This window comes from Cricetulus griseus (assembly GCF_003668045.3).
Source record: "Cricetulus griseus strain 17A/GY chromosome 1 unlocalized genomic scaffold, alternate assembly CriGri-PICRH-1.0 chr1_1, whole genome shotgun sequence".
Taxonomy (NCBI): domain Eukaryota; kingdom Metazoa; phylum Chordata; class Mammalia; order Rodentia; family Cricetidae; genus Cricetulus; species Cricetulus griseus.
Genome location: NW_023276807.1, coordinates 188,764,530 through 188,776,799, shown reverse-complemented (window position 1 = coordinate 188,776,799; position 12,270 = coordinate 188,764,530). Strand labels below are relative to the sequence as shown.

General features: G+C 51.2%; 1 protein-coding gene across 2 annotated transcripts; it reads right to left on the bottom strand.

Annotated features, from left to right (window-relative positions):
• Nucleotides 1-12,270, bottom strand: Itih1 (inter-alpha-trypsin inhibitor heavy chain 1). Of its 2 annotated transcripts, none has more exons than XM_035453247.1 (22): nucleotides 12,157-12,270; nucleotides 11,883-11,907; nucleotides 11,470-11,659; nucleotides 10,941-11,045; nucleotides 10,239-10,401; nucleotides 9,636-9,749; nucleotides 8,547-8,672; nucleotides 8,341-8,457; nucleotides 7,537-7,705; nucleotides 7,324-7,449; nucleotides 6,348-6,529; nucleotides 5,917-6,102; nucleotides 4,653-4,792; nucleotides 3,925-4,079; nucleotides 3,824-3,838; nucleotides 3,433-3,453; nucleotides 2,994-3,074; nucleotides 2,793-2,906; nucleotides 1,717-1,918; nucleotides 770-942; nucleotides 278-389; nucleotides 1-130 (listed from the first exon to the last, which is right to left on the bottom strand). In XM_035453247.1, exons 1-22 carry the CDS (start codon nucleotides 12,268-12,270, stop codon nucleotides 1-3), a joined length of 2,760 nt encoding a protein of 919 aa, XP_035309138.1. The 2 variants fall into 2 exon arrangements, with proteins under 2 accessions (XP_035309138.1, XP_027245366.1); XM_027389565.2 differs by having other exon boundaries at nucleotides 11,470-11,636; nucleotides 11,887-11,907.

The following is a 12,270-nucleotide window of genomic DNA, read 5'->3' as shown; positions in this document are numbered from 1 at the left end:
TCAGAAGATGTCAGGGACAATATAGTCAGTGTGAACTCCATCAATCAGTCCAGCTCCATTGTTGTGGATGAACCAGCAAGACACTTCTGTTCCATGTCTGGAATCCTTGCTGTAGTCTCTTTGTAAGCCCCTGGGCACAAACAAGAGAGCTGGGGTCCTTATTTAGACCTGGCAAGGCTGCACCTTGTCTTACCCACATGATACCAGGAGGAAGGCCTAGTCTTACAATAGGGACAAAACACAGGCAAGAGCAGAAGCACCGGACAGACCCACTCACCTGGTGACTGTCAGCTGCTGATTCTTCACTACCATTGTGGCATCTAACTTCATAGGGTCAGAGCCTGGGCGGATGTCAGATACTTCAAAATCCAGGGGGTAGAAGAATTGTCCTGTAAAGGTGCATTGGGGGCCGTGGTTACTGATGAAGCAGAGAGGAGCCTGAGGGACAAGTGCCTCACAGAGAGCAGGGGTGACAGAAATGTCACAGAGATCTGGTGACCAATGACCTGCCACTCTTACAAGGTCCCTGGAGCCTTCTGACCTTTCTGTGAGCTAGGTTTTTCTCCCATTCATTCCCAGGCCCATTTAGCTTTTGTCTCACTCTGCATTTGGTCACCATCTTTACAAGGGACAAGGCCCTCAAGCACTGAGTCTTAAAGGACTATCCTGGAGATCAGCCTGTCCTCATGCTCTGGGACCCACGAGCACACACTGGCACACTGTGAGTCGGAGCACCAACTCACAGTTCTGCCCTCCCGGCCAGTCGTACCCAGTAGCCCCTGCGTCCGGGCTGACATCTGGAAGCTATTCAGCACATAGAAGCCCAGAAAGTCCTGGTGGACGGCACTCCCCTTCCACGTCCTGTGCAGGACAATCTCAAAGGTAGCTCCATCTTCCACAGACACCACCAGGTTCCTTTTCTTGTTGATGGTCACAATGACCCTGCAGGGCCAGGTAGGCATCAGATCAGGATTAGCCCTTATCCGCTAGGACCCAGATATCACAACCATCCCCCATGGCTCCCATTCTGTGAGGTCTGGGTGCTATTTGTTCCCTCCCATATGTCTCTCTGTCCTGTATGGCTTAAAATGTACCAGGCCCTGTGCCAAGTCCTCTATGTAAACTGAATCACTCAATTTTTCCCTCTGACCCTGTGAAAGGACCAAGGTTCAGAGGGGTTAAGTAACTTTGCCAGAGTCACGTAACTAGTAATTGGTGGGTATCTGAGTCTGTGTCCCATGTGTCCCATGAATCCCACTCATTGTCCGCACTGTCCACCTGGTCTCAGAACACCTCTTCCTGTAGCCGTGCTGATATCTCAAGGAGTTGGTTGAATAAATGAATGAGTAAATGAAGGAATAGACATGACAGGTACCCAACAGAAAGACCAGAGGACTCAAATTCGGTGCAGAAAGCAATCAAGAGAGCTGTGGGAAAGGAGGGGCCTTTGTCCCAGCCTGGGGCTGGCTTTGCTTGCTGGAGAGGGTTGGGATTGAAGGCTCCAGTCCCAAAGCTCATGCCCAGGAATGAAGGAAAGTGGGCACAGGGATGGTTGAGTATGACCATGTGCATAGGCCCTGTGGGCATCACTTGATCACACTACTTGCAAAATGTTGGCTCTGCGGACTCAGGTGGCAGAGCTGGGGCTACAGCTTTACACCTTGGCCCCATGCCACAACATGTTTCCTCCCTGCTGCTCAGACCAGGCCTAGTTACCCATCCTTCTGCAGCGTGGCCTGGTCCCTCCAGGAGAACACAGGCCCACCAGAGCTGGGGTTCAGTGTAATGTTCTGTGGAGTCACTTCCAGCTGAAAGTCGGATGCAGGATTTGAGATCCCAAATCTCCCGAAGTATGTGCCCTCAGGCTGCCCAGGCCTGCTGGCCTTGTTCCCAACGAGCTGCCCATTCACTGAGAAACCTGCAGTGGGGGGAGGAGCCATCCAGTCAGCATGGGGCCCTTGCTCATGCCACATTTCCTTCCCAGGACGTCCCCTACATGCCACAGACCATGTCATCTTTGAGGGTGTCACCTTCAGGACTGCTCCCAAGACACCCTATGATTTTTCTCTGCTTCCTACCCATCCATATTGTAACTACTAGATGTCCTATACTTAGTTTTCTTTTTTGGACTCTGGCCCCCTGAGGACAGGAGTGGGTCTCCCCTTTCTCACACAGAGACAGACTCACGGGAGATCTAGAAATGCCTTTGCCAGGCCTTGAACAGCCCCATTCTCACTGACTCTAAATGTTAAGGCTCATGCTCCAAAATTAACATCTAAATTCCTTGGGGGGGGTGGCCCTGTTCTCACTGCATCCCAGCCCCTAGTCAATGCTCAACAGACATGGAGCTGGCTGGCTGGATGAGGGGTCGGGGTGGGGGGAGGGAGGAGAGGAGTCAGAAAAGTCTTCTCTACTATAGCCATGCTAGAGAGGTTCTTTGAGGGCTCTGTACAGCCACACTTGTGGGACCCGTGTGATGTTCAGACCTTGGTATGAGACAGAAATGAGGGACTCTTGGTTTTAAATGTCTAAGGATGTCAAGAGAGCAAGACCTGAGCAGTAGACTAAGTATGCGGCTCATCTGACTCCAGGTCCTGGATGCTGTATGAGTCACACACTTATAAACCTTAGGTAGTGGAGTCAAGGACACGGAGTATGAGGGAGGCAAGAGGCACCTGCCAAGTGGATGATATGTAAGGCAATAGGCAGTGAGGGCCACCCCAGTAGTTTCTGTTTAAATAGGGGGGGTAGAGGTGTGCTGGCTCTGTCCCACCTGGCAGAGAGCACATTACCTGTGTCAGGGTCCTGCACCAGGCTCAGGATAACCCCAGGTTCCTCATTGATGTTGAAGCACAGGCTATCCTCTTTCTGGGGTACATAGATGATAAAGTGGGGATCGGTGTCCACTGGGAATACAGCATGGAGTCCATTACATTGGGTATTGGTCTGATGGGGCCAATGACGGGAATCCCTCAGACCCTCCCAAGACTCACCACCTGTCACTTGATTTGGCAGCTTTGAGACTATGGAGGTGCGGGCTGTAGGAGAAGGCTGTGTGGCTGACAGCACAAACGCTGTAGGTGAGAATGAATGGCACTAAGAAGGGGTGTGTGGCACAACCTCCTAGAGCTCTGCAGACACCCCTTTCCATGTAGCTGGCCCGAGGCTACAGACAATGGGGACACAAAAGTATCACACACACTCCATGCCTCTCAGGACATGGGGACAGAAGTTTGGCCTGGCCCCTCTGTCCTCTTCAGGTGAGACCTAGGTTGGGGAAGCCAGGCCTACACTGGCGGAATGTCCTAAGGATTTCCAGTAAGATTGTGAAGGGAACCGGGCTGGGTGATAAGCAGGGAAGTGCTCAGTTGAGGGCCAGCAGGGTAAGCAGGAAGAGTGGAGAAGGGAGTCCCCAAGATGGCTGCTACTTACTTCTTCTGGGTCCCACCATCTCTGCAGAAGACAAGGAAAACACAATGTTACTCTGACCCCACCCTATCCCCAGGGCATGCAGCTCAGTCCACAAGTGTACCTCGGGCAGAGATGAACCCTGTTGAGGTTGAGGGGGCCTTCCAAGTATCCCCACTCCTTACACACACACTGGGCAGAAGGGCTAGATGGAGATGTGAGGAAGGCTGGGAAAGGTTCTGGCTGCTAGAGGCTCGTGAAGCATGAAAGCCCTGAACTCGTGATGCAGGCAGAAGGGCCCAGGAGGGGGTGGGGTTAGAGAAGACTCAGGAACAATGGGTTCTGTGCTTGGGGGTACAGCATGTGTCACCACTTGAAGCCATGCGCTAAATAAATCAACAGGCAGAAAACTCACCTAAGGGCTGAGAATCTGAAAGGAAGGGAAGAAGAAAAGAATTAATCCCACAAGGATTTTGGCTCATGACCTTCAAGACCACAAACCCCTACTGCCTATACCCTCTGGGGTCTTGTCAATGGTGGGCTCCAGCCCATCCTGGTCTGTCAGGCCTCTGATCGTCATAGAGGTCAGTGGTGTTACGAACTGATAGTCCAGTGACATCTTCAGGACCTGGGATGACAGGTTGGCCTTCTCCTCCCCTTCCATCTTCATCCTGTGTGTGAGAAACGTGCTTGACTCCAAGACCTCTATACAAGTGATGATGGGTTTGTGTTCCTTCCTTCAGCTTCCCTGCCTATCTGTTCTCTCTTTAACTCATTCAACAAACTTTCACTCATAGCTCCCTCCTGTCACAATGGCTGTGGCCTTAGGGACCTCATGGTTGTAGGATTTCTCGTGGTGAGAACCTGATTATTTGGGAGGGCTGAGGCATACACCTCAGAGCTACATGCCTTGGCTGCTATGAGACCATAGTAGCTCACCCCTCTGAGCTTTACACTGCTCTCCCATTAAGTAGAGATGATGAAGGAACTCCCTCACAGATGGTGAGGACTAAATGAGTATGTCTAGTATGTAGACACAGCAGCTCCATAGCAAGTGGTAGCCTTCTCCAAGGCAGCTCAGTGGGACAAACGGGCTGTCTTCTTTCCAGAATCCCCACCCAAGTGGAAGACCTACTCTGTAGACCCTGTACTCCCTCTCAGCCTGCAGGCTCAGAACCACCATTCCCTGTCCATCAGGAACAAGGGCGAACAGTGTCCACTCCTAGCAGTTGTAGTGGCCCTACCGCTTAGCCAGCAGCTCCTGGATAGTGAGGTAGGCCCATAGCCGCTCCACATGATTCTCTAGCATGTGGCCACGCTCTCGGAGCAGTTTCTTCATCTCTTCCTCATCCACTAGGCATGTTGCCTTGAATTCTTGCCTCTCCTGAGAGTTGAAAGGGGAGAAAGGGCATAAGCCATGAAAGTACGAGCCTTGGATGATGCCTGAGGTAGTGGCAAACACCCTCATTTGGTCTCTGCTTTTTCATTCTCAGTATCATCATCTCTCTGGAGCCTGCTTTCATATCCATCCATCCATCCATCCATCCATCCAACCATCCATCCATCCATTTATCCATCCATCCTACTGATGCTGGTTAACCACCCCTTGTGAGCCAGATGTGGCATAGGCCTCAGAGATCCAGTGGGACAGGAAGCCCAGGCCTGTCCTCATGGAGTTACTCTCTCTGGAAGGGGTCAACAAATACCTGCTGCTTCTGCTTGCTGTTCCCTTCTTCCAAGGGTCACAGAGTGCCAGCTGGGCTGCCCTGGTAAGCTTGCCATAGCTAGACCATATGCATGTGCTGTGGTCCCCAGCTACCATAATGAAGTCTTGGGACAAGGCATTGTTTGTATCAAGGCCTGTATCTGGTACTTAATAGATTATTCTATTTACACCCAATGCATACACACACACTCCAGGGCAGTGCTATCTCTGTGGTACAGAAAAAAGTACAATCTAGAGAGCTGGATAGGGCAAGGCAAGATTCTAGCTAGCTTTCTTCCTTCCAGGCCTAAGTTCTAAGCCCTCACCCCCACTGTGGGTTGGATCCATGCCCTGGAGGGTGAGCCCAGGTCTCCTATCGCTGGAACCTTCCACACATGTGCATGTAGTTGCATAGTTGCATTTACTGCACCATGACGCTGGGCCTGGTACACAAGGCTTGTCCAGGAAATGGCATCTAGTGAGAAGCAGAGGCTGGCCTCTCATTCTTGCATGCTTGGGGTGGGGGGGTTGGGGTGGGAGTGGGGTTGAGGAGTGGGGGTGGGGGATGATGTGAGGAGTATTGAGTGATCCTATTGAGCCAAGGGATTACACTAATTGATGCCACGTTGGTTCCATTCCAGCCTGTCCAGTCCCCAGGCTGCAATATATTTGTCCTCCCCTGGGAAGAGGACACTACTATGGGGAAAGAGAGGCCCTTGAGATGGTCAGGGGTAGGGACCAGTGTGAATCTGGAGTGTCTAAGAATTGCCTAGACTCTACACCCCTGACAGCCCACCATTTACCCCACGAGCCCGAACATCAGCCTTAAAGCTGCTCAGCTTGTGGTCAGCAATGCGTCCAGCCACCACGATCTCGGAGCCATCATAGTACTGTTTATGTCGGTGCTGAGTTAGAGTTAAGACCGAATCCTGGGGATATTGCAGCTCCACATCTGTCAGCAGGGGGTTGGCTACTTGATTATAGAAGCCCTGCAGGGATAGGGAGTATAGCCTCAGAACACATTACCTAGGAACCTGCTAGGAAGGCTGTGCACAAAATGGAATGCTGATGCCCCACGTTAGAGGTGGAATCTAGGCTCAGAGAGGTTAGGTAATTGCTTATGGTCATATAGCTGATTTCAACTCTGGGTATCTATCATTTCTAGGTTGGTAGGCAAATGGCCACCAAGCCCCCATGACATATTGATGATGGTGTGTGGGAGGGTAGGGGAGACCTGTAGCTGCTGGGTGGCATCGTGGTCCTCATAAATTCTCTGGGCCCATCCACTGTTCTCCATGGACATGACCTCCAGGAAGTTAAAGTCCAGGTCGTGGCCAAAGCCAAGGTTGTAGAGCGGGAATCTGCCCCGGATAGCATTGCGTACATTCTTGAGGATCTGGGAACGGTCCGTCTCCCCTGCAGCCACACATCCAGGCAGTGATGGGATGCCAGATCTCGGGCATAAGGGGGCCCTAGAAGCCTTTGACATAGTTCTTGGGAGCCAAGGTTCCCATCCCAGATCAACTCTGGTCCCTATGACAACTGGAGGCATCTCAGGGCAACCACAACAGCAGGAAACCATATTCACCCATCATAGACAGATGTGGCTCTGCTCCAAACGCTCCCACAGCTCCTGGCCATGGCCTGTGGGGCTCCACCAGCCCTTTCTCTCTCACTTTGCCCCATTCTGCACATGTCCTCTTTCCTGGCAGGCCCTGCAAAATTCCCTTCCTGTTCCCTTCATTTCCTTCCAGCTCAGGGCTTTCTTCTTCCAAGAGGCCTTTCTAGACCTCACCTGGGCCAGGTGCCCCTGTCAGGAATTCCATAAACCTGTGGCACCCTGCTCGTCTAGCTTCTAGAGTCTCTAGTCCTGGTTAGCTTGAGGGCACATCTCATTCTCTTGGTATCTCTTTGCAGCCCCTTGTCCTGGACTTGGCACAAAGTGGGTCCTGAATAAATGGCTTGAGGAAACTTAGGCTATAAATCCTACCCATCCTCCGAGTCCCTATGCATCCAAGCATCACATAGAAACACTTGCTGTTACCAACTCACAGGACAGAGATGCACCTCTGAGCGATGTGGTCCGAACAGTTTTCAGGCCAGCATTTGACTTTATTCTGAGCCTGTCTGCCCCAGTGGCCTCTCCAACAGATGAATTGGTCATTTCTGGTAGTGAGATCACCTCCCAGGGCAGCCCTTGAGGAACTTACCCTCGGTGGGTTCTCCATCTGTCAACATGATAAGAATTGAGGCTGGGCTGCTCAGTTCTGGGTGGCTTCCTTGAGCTTTGTTTAAGATCTCAATTCCTCTGAGCAAGCCTCCATTCAGGTTTGTGGCTGTAAAGGAGAAGAAATGGACCAGTGTACACCCATCTCCCAAGAAAGCAGAAGTGATGCTGGGGTGTGCTGAGACACCTCCCCTACCTCCAGCCAGAGAAAAGCGTCGCACGAAGTCCTGAGCCGCTTGCAGATTGGCCTGAGTCGCTGGTACCAGTGAGCCCTTCCAGGATTGCACTTGAGACCCAAAGAGGACCAGATCAAAGTTGTCCCCTGGCTTCACGTCCCCCAGGATCTTAAGTAGTGCCTCCTTGGTCTGTAAGGACAGTAAGTCAGAGGAGGGACATAGCCATAGGATAGCCATAGGATAGCTCCTTCCAGGAACCCTGGTAGCCACTGTAGAAACCCATAGTGGGCAAGCAGAGGTGACAGTCAGACAGCCCCAAGAAAGAAGCCTGCTGCTGGGACTTGGGGGTGTATGAGGAGCATAAAGAAGGAAAATGGACCAAGTATAGGGAGAAGAAGGAGTTTGTGGGAGCAGGGTCAATAAAGAGCCCTCCCCCATCTCCTACCAGAGCTGCTTTTCTAGAACTTTGCCCTGTGTAGCCATGGCTTCACCACCCATTGGGCAAATCTCTGAACGTGCAGAGGTGCCAGGCCATAGATCATTTATCATTCCCAGCATTTTCAGGGCACAGGCTTTCTCTACTGAGCACTTCTCCATGGGAAACTCCATGACCCGTGGGCACCATTTATCCTTTGTTTCAAAACTGAGAAGAGCTGTGCTCGCCTATCGTCTCCCAGTGAGGAAACTGGCTGATTCCAGAGTAGGGATTTCCTGTTACATCCCCTTGTCTCTGCCTATCAGTGCAAGTCCCAAACCGCTTTGACAGTCAAACCTTTATGACAAGATGAGTCAGAGGAGATTCTGCCACTCAAAGTGCCCTTTACCTGCTTCACTTTCTGGCCTTCCATGGAGCCACTGATGTCAATCACAAAAACCAGGTTCTTGCTCATGTTGGTCAGGTTTTGGGGGGCGAAGAAGTGTGCAAAGTAATTGTTGGCCACCTGGAACAGAAGAGACCCAGAAAGGCCTCTCTCCCAAGCACCTTCCCCTGCCCTCTCAGGCTTGGGTCATGACCTGTATGAAGGCTTACCAAGAGGTCACAGAGCTTGTCTCGATTGACATCGTAAGTCACCTTGAAGTCTCCATTCAGCAAGGATGTAGAGCACGTGGAGCAGGACTGCTGCTGGCTCACAGTGGGGCGGAAGAGCACGTGACCCTGAAAGCAAAGAAGGTGTGAGGCACCAGAGGTCTGCATAGTTACAAATAGGGTGTCTGCAAAACAACCTAAGGTTTGTGTGTGCATGTATGCACGGTGTGTGTGTGTGTGTGTGTGTGTGTGTGTGTGTGTGTGTGTGCATGTATGCACGGTGTGTGTGTGTGTGTGTGTGTGTGTGTGTGTGTTTACATCTGAATGTGTTTGCTTAGGCATCTAGGTTCCGAGTGTGCACACTTGTCTGTGGCAAGAGAATTGTTGGGATTTCTCTAATAACCACCAGCACTTAGGGTATAAAACCAGGAATAAAATAACAGCAGTATGATAGTATAAAAGGTATCAGTAATCTCAAACTGTGGGGTTAGCAAGGCTATAAGTCACTGTGGTAGTAATGTCTATGACCCCAGCAGTCAAGTGGCTGAGGACAGAGGATGTTCAGTTCAAGGCCAGCCTGGACTACATAGTGGGTTCCAGAAGAGACAGAGATACACAGAGCAACCCTGACTCAAAAAAAAATCAAAACAAAACAAAACAAAAAAGATTTTTAAAAAATGAATAGATAATTGGTCTGAGGTAGAATAGAGAAAAGTGAGACTAGGTCGGAGGAAGTTAGTCAATGGAGAGGCGCCCTGGAAAGTTACTTTGCTATGGCCCTTTGGGTCTCTCTCTCTGCTTTCTGGCTACATAAGTGAGCAACCTCTATTCCTACAGGCACTTTTGCCTCATTATGTCCCAGAAACAGTGAAACAAGCTAACGATGGATTGAGACCTCAGAGACCATGGGCCAAAATGAACCCCTCCTCCCCGAGGCTGTTTCCTTCAAGTAAGTATTTGCTACAGTGGATGGAAAGTCTGGCTAATAACTCATCCTGACTGTTTAGCAACCATGCCTGGATATTTTATAAGGGCCTGGCTAAGCTGAGCTGTATCTAAGGGCCCATCCCCATGCCCCACCATGACACGTACCTTTTTCCCTGAGAAAGACTTCTTGATGGTTTGAGCAGCAAGTTCCTTGCTGAGGAAGGAGGCCTGAGCATCCAGCTTGCTGATCCCCTGGGGCTCAAAGATGTCCACATCGATCTGCACCATGGAAACCAATTCTGTGCTAAGGGCCATTTGGGCTAACACCAAATTTCATTCAAGAGCACTGTGGACCTGCCTTCCTACTGTGTGCAGCCCGCCCTTAGCAGGGCCTGGCTCATCATAGGCAGTCCAGAAATACTGACTGAAAGATGCTCATGCCTGAACCCTTCAGCTCGATCCCTCAAGTGGATTTACACATAACTGGGTCTTCAGCTTTTTTTGTAGTCTGGGGTAGTCCTGGGGATTCGGGAATGCTCTCATTTAGTAGATACTCTAAACTGGGGTTCATGGATGAGGAGAAAGCTAGGCGATTCAGGGAGCTTCCTGCCCAGGAAGAGCCCACAGGAGCCCACCCTGAGGAGTCATTCTCATTCCCTGTTTTCAGGCCTGGGGAAACATGGAAGGGGCTGGACCAGTCCTGGGAGCCAGAGAGAGAGAGATGGCAGAGGAGGGGGGAGCGGCTGGGGAGGATGGGGTCCAAAGTACCTCAAAATGTTGTACCAGCTGCTTGGGCTTGACTTTGATGACAATGTCATATTGCATAAGTCTCCGCTTCAGCACCTCCTCATAGGTGAGTTGAAATGTGGCCTTGCTCTGGGCTCCAACAGAGATGTGGATGGTGAACTGTTCCATATTTCTGCCCGAGGCTCTGGATATGTCACCAGAGGTAACAACAGGCAGGCAAAAGGTGACATGTGCATCCTTAGCATCTAAAGCATGGCCCTCAGAACCAGTCTCTCTCTCTCTCTCTCTCTCTCTCTCTCTCTCTCTCTCTCTCTCTCTGTGTGTGTGTGTGTGTGTGTGTGTGTGTGTTTTGAGATAGGGTTTCTCTGTGGCTTTGGGGCCTGTCCTGGAACTAGCTCTTGTAGATCAGACTGGTCTCGAACCCACAGAGATCCGCCTGCCTCTGCCTCCCACAAGCTGAGATTAAAGGCATGCGCCACCATTTCCTGGCTCCAGTTTCTCTTCTTATCATGCTGTCCTCAAGATTATATCAACTGGTTGGTCAAGGCTGGAGCTCAAGAACGACACCTATTTCTCCACAAGACATAAAAAGGCCAAGTGTACCCAAGTTTCCATCCTACTGTAGATGTCCCCTACCCAATAACATCGTGCAGCCCTTGGCTCTGTCCTGTCTTGGCAGAAGGAACAGCCCTGGAGGCTTAGCCATCAGGGCCTGGAACTTACCTGACAAGGCCAGCATTCTCCCCTAAAATGGCTGCTTTCCGGTATTGCTTCCATGCACTCACTTTGTCCTTTATGTCCCCAATGAATGTGTTCCTATCTGCTGTGCTGCACAAAAAGGAAAAGTCCTCAGCGGTGGTGGCCCCCCTTCATTGCCTAGGTTGTCTTTGTATTGGAAGTGTGCTGAGCCTAAGAAGACCCTGTCCACAGAACTCCTTGAAAAGGAGGTATCTACTGTCTGCTGCTTCTACTGTCCACTGCTCAGGGGGCCCAGGGGAAATCCATAGGTAGCCACCATATTCACTGAGGCCAGATCATATGCTGTTTTTGCTCCTTGAGTCGAAAGCTGAAAACAAGCATTCAGAGGCCCTAATTTCTGTGTAAGGTAGGAGCTGAAAAGGCTAATAGACCTCCCTCCTGTCCCTCTACACTGGGCCTGTCCATGACCAGAAGTGAGATCTGGCCTCAGACTGAACAGGTAAATGGGCACAACTGAACTCAGGGTGGAGGAGTCAGACAGGGCATCACGCACATGGCAAAGTCACTGATGAAGGCTGTCTTGGGGATTTCCACATCAAAAGCCACTTCTCTGGCTTCATCAGCACTGTTGACCACTTGGCTGGTGATGACGTAGTGGGCGAAGCGAGAGGTGACTTTACAATTGACTTTCAAACTCTTGATGAACACACCATCAACTGTCTGAAGCAAAAAAGTGGGGGATCCTGCCCACTCTAGAACAAAGGTGCCCAGATTGCAGAAGAATATACCAGACTTCCCAAGGAGACCCCCTCTCTCTACTGGAGACATGAAGTGAAGTACAAACAATGTCACATTTCAGGGGATGGGAGCCCCCTCCCTATGGCTCTGACAGGTATACTCACAGGGGTGGGAGAAAGCAAACCTATACTAAGGGACCCATCTCAGATCCTTTGCCATGACTTTCACTTACTGTGTCCACAGCCTGTCGCTTCTACAAGACAAAACCAAGGCTGAGTGTGAGTGTGAACGCTCAAGGACCAGGCCCATCTGTTACAGGGTGGGAATAGGGTCTGTGTTCAGGACTCCTCCACCTCCCTCCTCCTGCTTGGGAGGTAACCTCTTCAGGCAGAAATGACCCAGTGGGTGGTGGTGGCCCAGGTCCCTGAGTAGTATCTTCTGCAGCTCCAGGGCCCCATGCAGGCACAACTGCCTGACTATGCTTAAGGGCTTAGTCACATACCTCTCTGCCCCTGGGTCTGCCCGTGGCCAAGCCCAAAGCAGGCATGGCCTGCAGAGTGAGGAGGGACACCAGGCACAGGCACAGCAGCACCCGAAGCCCCATGGCACCATCCAT